This window comes from Muntiacus reevesi, chromosome 21 (genome assembly GCF_963930625.1).
Source record: "Muntiacus reevesi chromosome 21, mMunRee1.1, whole genome shotgun sequence".
Classification (NCBI taxonomy): domain Eukaryota; kingdom Metazoa; phylum Chordata; class Mammalia; order Artiodactyla; family Cervidae; genus Muntiacus; species Muntiacus reevesi.
The window spans coordinates 27,900,100-27,914,908 of NC_089269.1; the positions used below are offsets into that span (position 1 = coordinate 27,900,100).

The 14,809-nt window shown below is 35.9% G+C and overlaps 1 protein-coding gene across 1 annotated transcript in view; it reads left to right on the forward strand.

Moving 5' to 3' along the window:
• The window catches only part of ROBO1 (roundabout guidance receptor 1), a 444,051-nt gene that overhangs the window by 289,420 nt on the left and 139,822 nt on the right, over nucleotides 1–14,809 (forward strand). Inside the window, exon 3 of the mRNA XM_065913546.1 lies at nucleotides 12,756–12,913. Coding sequence (XP_065769618.1) covers nucleotides 12,756–12,913 — 158 coding nt within the window. The remainder of the gene's footprint in view (nucleotides 1–12,755; nucleotides 12,914–14,809) is intronic.

The window sequence follows — 14,809 nt, forward strand, 5'->3', positions numbered from 1 at the left end:
TTTTCTGTAAAGTTTTGATTGAACAAGGCACTCTGTGACCAAAAAAAGAAAAAAAGAAGAGAAAAAACCCAAGTGCCTTGAAAGCAGAGATCAACAATGTCTTGTTTATCTTATTAGCCACCTCCTCTTAGTGCAATGCCTAGTATTTTATTGAATGAATGAGTAGATGAGTAAATCACACATCCTTAATAATTTTATGATTCAGAATTTTTCCAGGGTATTTTATCCTGCTTCAAGGATTTTGTAAACTTCTGACAAATGGGAATATTCTGATTATTCTAATTAGGTAATAATATTTATTATGTTGTTGATTATCTTATATTTAAATAGTAAATTAAGCTTACCTGATGGCAGTCCTGAGAAATGCCCTAATGTTTTGAGTTGTTTTCTTTTCTGAACAAAATGACTAAGTGACTAATTTGCTGCAAAGTATGGAGGTAAAAACAATAGTTAATGATCATATATATATCATATACCTCACTCATATATGGTCAGATATATGAATATACATGTATAAAATCAAAGTAGAAGTTTTTCTCATATTTTCAGTTTAAAATTATATGCATCAAACTAAATTAAAATTTGTCATCCTAATACGTTGAAAAAGCAAGAGAAGTCCAGAAAAACATCTATTTCTACTTTATTGACTATGCCAAAGCCTTTGACTGTGTGGATCACAATAAACTGTGGAAAATTCTGAAAGAAATGGGAATACCAGACAACCTGACCTGCCTCTTGAGAAACCTGTATGCAGGTCAGGAGTAACAGTTCGAACTGGACATGGAACAACAGATTGGTTCCAAATAGGAAAGTGTATACATCAAGGCTGTATATTGTCACCCTGCTTATTTAACTTATATGCAGAGTACATCATGAGAAACGCTGGGCTGGAGGAAGCACAAGCTGGAATCAAGATTGCCAGGAGAAATGTCAATAGCCTCAAATATGCAGATGACACCACCCTAATGGCAGAAAGTGAAGAATACCTAAAGAGCCTCTTGATGAAAGTGAAATACAAGAGTGAAAAAAGTTGGCTTAAAGCTCAACATTCAGAAAACTAAGATCATGGCATCCGGTCCCATCACTTCATGGCAGATAGATGGGGTAACAGTGGAAACAGTGGCTGACTATTTTTCTAGGCTCCAAAATCACTGCAGATGATTACTGCAGCCATGAAATAAAAAGACAGTTACTCCTTGGAAGGAAAGTTATGACCAACCTAGACAGCATATTAAAAAGCAGAGACATTACTTTGCCAAAAAGGTCCGTCTAGTCAAGGCTATGATTTTTCCAGTTGTCATGTATGGATGTGAGAGTTGGACTGTGAAGAAAGCTGAGCATTCAAGAACTGATGCTTTAACTGTGGTGTTGGAGAGGACTCTTGAGAGTTCCTTGGACTGCAAGGAGATCCAACCAGTCCATCCTAAAGGAGATCAGTCCTGGGTGTTCATTGGAAGGACTGATGCTGAAGCTGAAACTCCAATACTTTGGCCACCTGATGTGAAGAGTTGACTCTTTGGAAAAGACCCTGATGCTGGGAGGGATTGAGGGCAGGAGGAGAAGGGGATGACAGAAGATGAGATGGTTGGATGGCATCACCGACTCAATGGACTTGGGTTTGTGTAGACTCCAGGCGTTGGTGATGGACAGGGAGGCCTGGTGTGCTGTGGTTCATGGGGCCTCAAAGAGTCAGACACGAATGAGCAACTGAACTGAACTGAACTGAATAATTATAATATAGATTAATTGATGGAGAGATATGAGTTACAAATTGAGTTTTGGAATATGGTGGCATAAAGGTTTAAACAGATAAAAAATGAGTCCTGCCTTAAATACTAAAGGGTGGAATTTGAAACCATAGTATTTTTTAATCTATAAAGAAATATTCTTATTAATCTCTGAAATTATCTAGTTTTATATATATATTTAAGATATATAGTACATTTTTAAGATATATAGTACTATAGATATATATAGTATATATATATTTAGTACATATATATATATATAAGCACATGTATATATACATATGAGGATTTCCTAGGTGGCACAGTGGTACAGAATCCACCATGCAGGAGACACGACTTCAATCCCTGGGTTGGGAAGATGCCCTTGGGTAGGAAATGGAAACCCACTCCAGTATCCTTACCTAGAGAATTCCATGGACAGAGGAGCTTGGCAGACTACAGTCCCTGGGGTCACAAAGAGTCAGACATGACTGAGCATCTAAGCACACACATATATTGTAATGTATACATTAAATGCTATACAGTTATATAACATATACTTTAAAATAGCATGTTCAAAAAAAAAGAAAAACAAATAAAATAGCACGTTCAGTTCCTCGAAACATAAACTTGGGTATCATTTTTGGCATCTTTCTTTCAACTTCAGCCACTCAAGAAGCTATTTTGTTGTTTACTTCTAGCCCATATCTCGTTTTCCTTTTGCACTTATTCTGTGTCATTGTAGTTGTATAAAACCATCCTCATTTTTTCCCTTAATTACTACAATTGGTCTCTCCACTTCAGTTTTTATTTCCCTCTTCCTTTCATTGTCAGAGCCACTAGAATGAATGTTTAAGTATGATAATTCCAGCTCTGCTTAAAAACCACTGAAGTGGCTTTCCGTGGGAATGGAAGTAAAAACTGAAGCTTTATCAGGAATGCTGTGGGTAGCAAATCTGGTACCCCCTTCCCCTACCAATGTCGTGGTGTATCGTCAACCTGTCCTACTAGGCAGAGTGTGAGTTTTTTAAAGACTCTTTCTTCAACCTAGATTATTTCCCCTGCCTGCAATTCACTTCTCTAGGATAAGTTCTACTCATTTTTCAGGCTTCAGTTTAACTGTTGTTTAAATTATGTCCCTCATTAGTTTCTCACACAGCAGTACTGGTCTTTTCCTTCACGGCATGTATCACTTTTATAGTTGTGTATCTGTGCGTGGGTTTAGTTGACTATTGTCTGTCTCCTCCTGATACCGTGGTCATTATGAACGTAGGATTTCTCCTAATGTTAGCGCTCTTTCAGATGCTCTTTCAGATGCTTAGCTTCAGAAGGTGTATGGTAAACATTTATGTTCTGAATGCTTGCTACGTCTTGGGCATTGTTTTAGGCACTGGTAATGTAGATTGATAAAAACAAACTTCTTGTTCTCATGGAGTTGACAGTTAAATACAAAAAGCCAGACAATAGATAGATAGGTATACTCCTTTGATCAAGGACTATCACAGTGCAGGATGCTAAGCAGAAAGTTGGATTTTATGAGAGAAAGAACACATGTCTGTCTTGCCCCAATCAGGGTCCCATACCTCAGATAGCCTCATTCTGTCTGTGTTTTCTTAACCCTGCCAGGCTGCTCCTGAATATGACTTTTGCTCTGGCACTTAGAAACCCTCATCAATGGCATTCTTTGTCCTCCTTTCCACTTGTACCAGCAGCTGAGAAATTTGGCAATTCCTTACGTAGTGAGTAATAGTAATACTTCTTTGCAGATGTAATGCACTATATAAATGGCAAGTCCTGTATAAACACTAAATAGTTAGTCTTTGTAATAACCCTAATAAAATAGGGTGTAAAATTCTCTGTTTTGTGAGGAAATAACTGAGCCATTGTGAATATATCTATTAAAATTGTGGGCTAGTAGCAGGATACATGTGGTTACTCTGAAATCCCTGACTTCTGTTTTTTTGACTCCTAAATAAGCGCTATCTACAAATGGTGTTTTGCAAATGCTGCATTTTTCATTAATAAATCCATTTAGATTATAGCTGAAAGTGTGTAAAATTCAAACATCTAGTAAGCTACTGACAACTTTAAGTGAGAACATATGATTTTAGTAACCTAACTCTGGCAGTTCATTTTTTAAATGATCTCCCAGATAGCAAGTCTGTTGAATATTAACTGTTTAAGTGTTGATACTTATTGAGGCACATACACCTTTACCTGGAATGCATCATGGGTTTAGTGTTAAGTCGAGTACGTGATGTAAGTTGAGTATGCCAAACTTACCCCCTCTCTGTCTTGATGACTTGTTGCCAGTGTAATAAACTCTAGGGTGCATCTTGAACCACACGTGAGTCCTGAAGTTGAATAATGAAACCAGAAAGCAATGACTGCAACGAGCCATGAGGACTTTTCCTAGGAAGTGTCACCATTTTGCTGCCCATGTTTCTGCAGAATGGGAATGTAGTTTCAGCTTGGACCCATCCTGGAATTCTAGTCATTAAAAGAGCATGGATGGCTTGTCCCCATTGCTGCCACCCAGCAGGGCACAGAGGCATACAGCTGTGTTTAAGCCTGTTGCTCCATTCCGTGTTGTTTAAAACAAAAACCATCGGTATAGACATATATACACTATTGATACTGTGTATAAAATAGATAACATATGAGAACCTGCTGAATAGCCCAGGGACCCCAAATCAGTGTTCTGCGGTGACCTAAATGGGCAGGAAGTCCAAAAAGGAGGGGATATACATATATACACATACATATTAGGTGATTCACTTTGCTGTAGAGTAGAAATTAACACAATATTGTAAAGGAACTATACTCCAATACTTCTTTTAAAGAACAAAGCAAAAAATAATACATTACTATTAATTACTTTCATTTTGGTATTAACTTGTCTGAATTGGGGCCTGTATTGTCTGAATACAGGGCCCTGTATTCACTGCTAGTTAAGACTGAGTGATACTTGAAATCCGTCCTTCAGTTCAGTCCAGTTCAGTCGCTCAGTCATGTCTGACTTTTTGTGACCCCTTGAATCGCAGCATGCCAGGCTTCCCTGTCCATCACCAGCTCCTGGAGTTGACTCAAACTCATGTCCATCGAGTCAGTGATGCCATCCAGCCATCTCTTCTGTCGTCCCCTTCTCCTCCTGCCCCAATCCCTCCCAGTGTCAGGGTCTTTTCCAATGAGTCAACTCTTCACATGAGGTGGCCAAAGAATGAGTTTCAGCTTCAGCATCAGTCCTTCCAATGAACACCCAGGACTGATCTCATTTAGGATGGACTGGTTGGATTTCCTTGCAGTCCAAGGGACTCTCAAGAGTCTTCTCCAACACCACAGTTCAAAATCATCAATTCTTCAGCACTCAGCTTTCTTCACAGTCCAACTCTCACATCTCTACATGACCACTGAAAAAACCATAGCCTTGACTAGAAGGACCTTTGTTGGCAAAGTAATGTCTCTGCCATCTTTACTATGTTACTTTTTCAGAATGTATACTTTTTTATTTAAGTACTGCTTTCTTATGGTAGAGCATAAGAGGTTTGTGAATCTTTAAAAGCTTTAGGAGTTGAGAAAATAAGTGCTTTAAACAGCATATTTTCTTCCAGGATCTTAAGCAAAGCATAATTTAAGGTTTCAAAATAAAGTTGCATGCTATAAATATCACAAGTGGGAGATGATGTAATTATTGAAGAGCATTCATAAATATATATTCAAATTTTAAAAAGTAAATGTGCACCCTTTTAGAAACAATCATGACTAAATCATAACTTTATACAGAATTGATGTGTGCATGCATGATTTAAAAATCAAATGCCTTAGCTTTAGAATATGATGCTATAAAGATAATACTTCATGAAAGATTATTTTATATGTTATCATTTTAGTTTTTTCAATTGGTTAAAATATTTTTCTGCACATTCATCCTTTCGTTGAAATGCTTTTATAAGTTTGGAATATAGAGTAAGTTTTGTAAGTTTTATAACTTATAAGTTTATAAGTTTTATAAGTTTGGAATTATGATTTTATTTTGAGAAATGTTAAGGCGTTTTGAAAACTTTTGTACCCCAGATAACACTTTGCTCTTCTGGGTAATGTTGTGAGCTTAAAAAATAAGAATGTAAATAGTTATAAAAGCATTGTTGATACACTTCCATAGCTGGATCCTAAAGGATATATCTGAGTACAAAGTAACCTGCAGTAAATCTTACTGTATGATGACCGTACAATCTTATTGTATGATGTATAATCTTAACTATTTCCTGACAAGGTTAAGATTAATGTTGTTTCTTGACCTACTTCCCCATTTATGTAAACTGCACTGCAAGAAAAATACAAAACCTAAGCCAGTTTTCATAAAAGCTTGGCACAGATGCCAAGCACAAAGTATGTGCTCAGTACAAATGTGTTAAAATGGGAATGATAGTTATTTTAAAATTAAGTACCATTTACTTGAGTTAACTAGGCATTTAGATAGAGAACTGAAAGTGTCAAAGGGGTAATATAATCTCTGCCAGTTAAAGACAAGATAAGCAGTTAGTGATTTTGAAAGCAGTTGAAGTGATACATTGTAACCCAGGCAGTCTGTCTCTGAGCATCCTTGAAGTTGTCCTGTTTGGGAATATACTTCCTCATTTACTTTCTCCTCAACTATGCCCTATTTTTAAGGGTTTCATTCATTTTTTTTTTCTTTCCCCTGTCAACAGCTTATTCCTATTTGCTGTGAGGCTTCATTTCACTGACACAGTAGTCTTTTTAAATAGAAAGACAAAATCCCAGGACGGCATATTATCTTCCTCTGCTTTTCCCAAGACACTCACTTCTAATTAAAATGTCCATATTTAATTAAAATGCATATTATTGTGCAGCTTTTTCAATCATTTTGTTGTTGAAATAGAAGAATGAAAGCATGACATATGTAGTAAAAGTGTGACACTTGTCTTCTGAATGATTTCTAATTCTCAGTATGCCACTGAAAATACGCATTGGCCTCTTCCAAACGTGGAAAAGTCTGAGAAAATACAAAAATACAGAATATATTCAGAGGTAGCCATTGTTAAGTGTCAAGAAGGATATTTCTCATGCAACTTCTGTTCTAAAGGGAAGAGGCTGAAGTATTCATTATAGCTATGTATTCAGAATTGTGCACATGCTTTTAAGACTAAATGTAATCAAGTTGATCAAAAACTGTCCTTGATAGACTCTACTCCTATCTTTACAAGTTCCTTATTCGTAAAATGAAACTAATAAGGTCACTTTTTGATAGCTTTGGTATGAGGATTAAATGAGTGGATACCTGCCATGGTTCCTTATATAGTAAGTGTCCAATAAATGTCACTTGGTACTAACATTATTATTATACTGCTAACATTATCATTATTATTGTTTATGTGATGAGCTTCTCTCCTCCTGAGGAGACTTAGATGATTAATTTCTAAAAGAAGAAGTTCACATTCCACATCTCTTAGTCCCCTAACCTATACCAGGAGAAGGCAATGGCACCCCACTCCAGTCCTCTTGCCTGGAAAATCCCATGGACGGAGGAGCCTGGTGGGCTGCAGTTCATGGGGTCGCGAAGAGTCGGACAGGACTGAGCAACTTCACTTTAACTACACCAAGATTCTGAGATTCACGTAACCAGAGTATTATAGTTCACAGCTGTTCACCACATGATTAGGAAACAAAATCAATTTTAGGAGAATTTGAGCCTTAACAAAATCGGGTAGTCATGAGACTGCAGTGCCCTGATGTACAATCACTGGTAAATCAAACCTTCTGTAATAATGAAGTGGATTTGCTGCAAATAGATTAGACAGGAAAATTGCATTTTACAGTAAAATGGTGACAAGTAAAGCATTTTAAAAAGAGAACTGCCTTGAGAATCAGGATGCAAATGTTCTCTTTTGGTCCCTTCCTGACAAATAACACAGGCTAGTGACACAGTTGGGACTCGCTTGCCTCTAATTGTGGGATGAATTACATGTTATCAAAGACCACTGCCCTTTCTGTAAGTTTATGCTTCATTCAGCTCTAAGATTTCCCACAATGTGTGTGCTGCAAATATTAAAATCTCCATAATACTTAAAGTTTCTGTTTAACTAATTTTTTCACTTTGCCACGTGTCCTTTCAATATTAGCCAAATAGGTTGCCACGTCACCACTGAATTTTAGAACCTTTTTCTGAAAACATATTCAGTTAATCTGAGAACTGCATTACAATTGATGTATGGCTTTTCAAAAAGAAAAATGATTATATGGTTTGTTTTATTTTGTTTTAAAGAATAAATTTTTAACTGGTCATTCTTTTTAAACCAAAAAGTTTCCTGAGAGACAAAGATTCGGTGAAGCTTATGTTTTTTTTTTTTTTTTTCCCCAATTTAACAGAATGAAGAAAAATGAAAAGGAGTTGAGCCAAATGACATGTACCAACCTGTAAATGTAAAACAATTAGATAAATATGGAAGACATATAATAATTAGACGGAACTGGGATTTAACAGTTTTTAAGTGACATATACTTGAATCTATTATATATGCTATTTACTCTCTTTTAATATTTAAATTGATATTAAATCTTGTTTTCAAAAGTTAGTCCCATATTTTAAAATTTCATACTATTCAAGTCAAAAAACATTTGAAAATATACACTTCAATCAATAGAGAAGTTAAAGAAAAGGAGATTTTTTTAAGAAATATCTATTTGTGATTTTACTCATAGATATGATTGATTTTTCTGCCAAGACATTGCCAATCACTTGAATTCAGTTTTTATTTTAATCACTTAAATACACACATGAATTAAGAAAATTGGATAATTTAGCTAAAAGTTCATATAATTTTATAATGTCACACGTACTTTCTTTTTTTTCCCCCAAAAGGAAATGTTCAGGACAAGTAAGAAGAAAAGTTGCTTTTATAGAAGAGAGAAAAAAACTTAATTTCATAACTTTATGCAATGTTGGCTGTAGCCATAGGCAGTGCTGGAGTTTTATGTTTTACAGCTGCAAAAATAATTACATGAGCATTATCTAAGCAACGATCTTTAATGGATTACATTTTGTTAGCTTTTCATTATATACTTTAAAAACCCAAATAACATAGTAAATGGAAAAAAAAAACCTTGATTTATCTGACTTAGACCTTTGATATTTTTGAAAGGCATTTTATCATTCATTGGTTTATTTGAGATATGATCTCAATTTGTAAATAAAATATGGTGTTACTAAATTGGGTTTTAGCTCACCAAGCAGAAAAGTTGTACAAATTATTTATTTTTATTTGAAAATTATGTTACTTTTGCATGTATCAAGAGTTTTAAATTTTTTCAGAAGTCTTATCTTAGATTAATAATGTGATCCAGCAAAAGCACATGCTATTTGTTAAGGTCAATTCATTTGCTTTTTTTTTTTATAAACCTTGCATTTTATTTGTGGCATATTCTTAACACATAATAGTAACATAAGTTCATAGATGGTAGAAGTCTTTGTACTCTGTTCATTTATAACGTGCTAACAGGAGCTGCAAGTTTCAGTTCAACATGGTTTATCTTTGTCTCTATATAATAGATAATTTATTACAATTAAATATTGTATCTACTGAAGTTAGACTTACAGCAGTGTGGTGTGGTCATATTTCCTTTTACTCTTCTTTCCAAAGATGGAGACAAGTCTCCTCCTTAAGTGGTATTTCCAAGTGTTAATATTGTTCTGTTGTGCCCGGGTTTTCTTAATAGATAGATGAAGAAAATGGTTTTGTTTGAGTGGATATTATGGCTTACTCAGATTTATGTGCACAGTTAGCTGGCATCAAGGAGGGAAAAGTGGAGAATGGCAAGAATAAAGTATTAGGATTTTGTAAGCCTCTAAGCTCTTTTGTGGGTTTGAAACCAAAATTTAACAGTGACTTTTGAAATCATAGGTTTTTTTTTCATTGTCGTACTTCATCCATGAAAATATTTTAAAATGCCATTGAAATGGAAAGACTTTCATTCCAGTACAGAGTTGTAGTATCAGATATTTAACTCAATAGATTTTTAAAGATAAATAACATTTATTATTTCAAATGTATGTACTTAACATACCAATGAACATTTTGAGTATCAGGTTAAACTACTAAAATTAGTCACCTTTTATTACACATTGGGGGAAAATGGGAGAAAGGTAGCTAACATTTTTGGACTTATCATTGAAGTGTGCATCTGCATGCCTGCTTTGTAAACATGGAAACAGAACTATTAAGTAATGTGTTTGAATTTACCTACTCTGTAAGCAGCAGAGCTGTGATTTCAGACTAATGCCAAAAAATTATGATTTCTTGATGTTAACAAGATAATGAGGACAGTTATACTTTATTAGCCCTTTTTCAAATACATGTCTGATTTCCACATTTTATTCCAATAATCACAAACTGAAGAATGCTGTTTCAGAGTTTGTTAGTATTATATTAGTGTCCATTTGAGCTTATAGTATGAACAGTTTCCTCTTCTGAAAAATATGTTTAGTAATATAAATGATATTGATAATATCTCTCATTCTGAACAGGTTTGAGAATTAAATAAAATAATATTTTGTTGTTGTTGCTTCATCACCCAGTCATGTCCAGCTCTTTGTGACCCCATGGACTGCAGGACGCCAGGCCTCCCTGTCCCTCTTCGTGTCCTGGAGTTTGCCCAAGTTTGTGTTCCTTTAATTGGAGGTGCCTTCCAGCCATCTCATCCTCTGATGCTCTCTTCTCTCCTTCTGCCCTCAATCTTCCCCAGCATCAGGGACTTTTCCAATGAGTCATCTGTTCACATCAGATAACCAAAATACGGGAACTTCAGCTTCAGCATCAGTCCTTCCAGTGAATATTCAGGGTTGATCTCCCTTAAGATGGACTGGTTTGATCTCCTTGCCGTCCAGGGGACTTTCAGGAGTCTTTTCCAGCACCACAGTTTGAAGGCATCAATTCTTTGGTGTCCTGGCTTCTTTACAGTCCAACTCTCACAACCGTTCTTGACCACTGAGAAGACCATAGCCTTGATTATACAGACCTTTGTCGGCAGAGTAATGTCTCTGCTTTTCAACACACTGTCTATGTTTGTCATCACTTGCCTGCCAAGAAGCAATTGTCTTCTGATTTCATGGCTGTAGTCACCGTCCACAGTTATTTTGGAACCCAAGAAGAGGAAATTTGTCACTACTTCCACCTTTTCCCCTTCTATTTGCCATGCAGTAATGGGGCTGGATGCCATAATCTTAGTTTTTTTTTTTTTTAAGTTAATCTTAAGCCTGCTGTTTCACTCTCCTCCTTTACTCTCATCTTTAGTTCCTTTAGTTTAGGCTCTTTAATTCCTCTTTGCTTTCTGCCATTAGAGTGGTATAATTCACATATCTGAGGTTGTTGATATTTCTCCTGCCTATCTTGATTCCAACTTGTAACTCATCCAACCCAGCATTTCTCATGATGTGCTCAGTGTATTGGTTAAACAAACAGGGTGACAACAGACAGCCCTATCATACTCCTTTCTCAATCTTGGACCAATCAGTTGTTCCATACAGGGTTCTCACTGTTGCTTCTTGCCCCGCAGACAGCTTTCTCAGAAGACAGATATTCCCATCTCTCTAAGGGTAGTTTGTCATGATCCACACAGTCAAAGGCTTTAGCATAGTTGATGAAACAGAGATAGATGTTTTTCTGAATTCCCCTTGCTTTCTCTATAGTCCAACAGATGTTGGCAATTTGATCTCTAGTTCCTCTTCCTTTTCTATACCCAGGTTGGACATCTGTAAGTTCTTGGTTCTCATAATGCTGAAGCCTAGCATGCAAGATTTTAAGCATGCTCTTAACTAGCAGGGTAGATGAGTGATTGTCCGATGGTTAGCACATTCTTTGATACTACCCTTCTTGAGAACTGGGATGAGGATTGACCTTTTCTAGTCCTGGGGCCGCTGCTGTTTCTTCCAGATTTGCTGACATAATGAATGCAAAACCTTGATGGCATCATCCTTTAGGGATTTGAATAGTTCTGCTGGAATTCGATCACATTCACTAGCTTTATTAATTAACAGCAGTGCTTCTTAAGGCTCACTTGACTTCTCACTCCAGAACGTCTGGCTCTGGGTGACTAACTGCACCACACCACCATAGTAATCCAGTTCATTAAGATCTTTTTTATATACGTCTTCCATGTATTCTTTCCATCTTTTCTTGACCCCTTCAGCATCTACTAGGTCTCTGCCATTTTTATCCTTTATTGTGCCCCTCTTTGGGTGGAATGCTCCCTTGATGGTTCCAGTTTTCCTGAAGAGGTCTCTAGTCTTTCTGCTTTTGTTGTTTTCTTCTATTATTAATATGTACCCCCTACCAAATCCACAAAAACTGAAAAGTACAGAACTCCAAAATGACATTCTTAGTAGCAATGCTGGTGTCATCACTGCTGCCTTTTAACATTGCCCCTCACTTACTCAGTGATAATGGAAAAACACACAGTATTTTGAACTTAGTAATTTTGCAAATTTGTCTAAAGTTTTTCTAATGGGCATATTTAAATGGTAGTGATTAGATACTCTAATACACTAGTTTGAAATATCTTTAAAATACCTCAATCAGATCCATGTTGGAAGTATATTTTAATATTTTTGCTTGCATGTATATGTATTCATTTAATAATAGAAAGCGTCACCCCAATGTGTCATGTAAGTAAAAGGAGGGTTCAATTATATTCATTAGTACATGGATGAGAAAATGTAGGCAGTAGGCAGAGAAGAAATGCAGGTAAGAGATAAGCCAGATGCTGTCAGGGCATTAGGCATTAGAAAACACTTGCCCACTGGCCTATGAAGAATATCAAATTATCCCCATTGTGTGTGTAAGGCCAGATATCTTTATTAAACTGCATACGTCTGTAAGTAGATATAGATTTTCCAAGATGTATTGAGATAGCTGTTAGTAGTCGTTTACTGTAATAAATATCTCCTTTGTGAAGTTCAGAGATAAGGGCTGTATATATCACCATTGACTGTAATGATTTAATCTTGTTCTACAGTACTACGGGATGACTTCAGACAAAACCCTTCCGATGTAATGGTGGCGGTGGGAGAGCCTGCCGTGATGGAATGCCAGCCCCCACGAGGCCATCCCGAGCCCACCATTTCATGGAAGAAAGATGGCTCTCCACTGGATGATAAAGATGAAAGAATAACTGTGAGTATTTAATTCAGCAGCGGGGAACATTTATAAATCTAACTGTATGGATCTCCAACAAAGAGAGAGAGAAAAACGTGGATTCTTTTAAACACAGGACTGCAACAGCACTCATTTTTAATTCTTCTTTAAAAGAAATGTTTTCATTCTCCCTGTATTTTCATAAATATAAAAGGAATATGCATGTTGTTTAGTTTGCTACTCAGTAAAAGAGAACTATGATTTCAGTGTCTGAGAGTTAACACTTTTATGTACGACATAATTATTTTAGTAACTCTGGGCATATCCCATTTCTAGATGTTATAGCAAAAAATTATAAATAGAATTCAGAAATACAGTATAATTTCCAGAAAGCTTCTTAAGTCACTTCAGAATTTTTATCTTTCTCCTTTTTAAATTGCTTTTGTGTTCTAGAGTTTGATGTCATTTCTGAAAAGTAAAATCTTATTCTGAATGATGGTTAATGATGGATTGACCTCATTGCAAAATAAAGTAATGTGACCAGATTATTGGATTTTGAATTTCTGCTGTGATACGAGTAGAGAGTAAGCTTAATGATGCTTTTTTTTTCCTTGTTAACAGCAATTCTATGAGACTTCTTTGCTTTTTCAGTCGTACAAGGAATTGACCAAAGTACTTAAGTAACTGAACTCTCATTGATTCTATGACTGTACAATATTCTCATTTACTGTTTTTTTGTTTTGTTTTGTTTTGTTCATGTTGGTGTTGTTCAGTCGCTCAGTCGTGTCCAATTCTTTGCGATCCCATGGACTGCAGCATGCAAGGCTTCCCAGTCCTTCACCATCTCTGGGAGCTTGTTCACCCTCATGTCCATTGAGTCAGTGATACCATCCAACCATCTCATCCTCTGTCCTCTGTCGTCCACTTCCCTTCCTGCTCTCAATCTTTCCCAGCATCAGGGTCTTTTCTAATGAGTTAGCTCTTTGCATCAGGTGGCCAAAGTATTGGAGCTTCAGCTTCATCATCAGCCCTTCTAATGAATCCTGAGGATTGATTTCCTTTTGGATTGACTGGTTTGATCTCCTTGTGAATTTATGCACCAAGATTTAAAGTTTCCCAGGAGAATGTGTGTGTAAAGCAAAGGTTCTTGCTAATGTTGAAGAAAAAAGTTATAATAATCATAATCCTAATAAATGCTTGTACTGTTTCTGAACAACTAGTTAGCAGATCAGTATGAAAATTAAGTAGTTGAAAAAAGAGAGAGAGAGAGAAGTTGTGGTGGACAGGGATTTAGAGACCTTATATATAGTAAAGCAAACATTTTTTTCTGCACTGATCTGAATTAGCTTGAGCTTCTCAAATGGTTTTTTTTTAATTTTAGGAATTAGTGAGAGAAGGACCTAGCTCTACTTTTATGAGATGCTGAAAAACCACATAGCAAAGTGACTTCTGATGTCTCATATGCGGAAACACTGTTTTGGGGAAAAAGAAGCAAGAGCACAGGGGAATAGAGTTTAGGGCCAAACGTTCCTTTTGTTAATGATAACAGATTCCTTTTAGACTTATGCAAAATTAATATAATTTTTCCCTTTAAAAATATGTTTTAAGTCATTTGATGATTCTTATCTGTAATTTCCATTTCCCTCCCTAGTAATACAAACTCCTTAATATCATTATTATCCATCTCCTCCTCAGCTGTTTCCTGATTACCTGTTTGTGTTTAATACAAATTAATGATAAATTTCTCAGCATTGGAGATGCAGCATTAACAGGAATCTGGCAATGCCCTTCTGAAGCTATATTCTGTGATTAATTATACAGGGAAAACCATAATAGATAGTATAACATGTAGTATATTAGACTATAATAAGTCCTGTAAAAATAATGATGTGGTAAACAGATTAATTAGGATTGGGGTAGAATTTCAATTTTAAA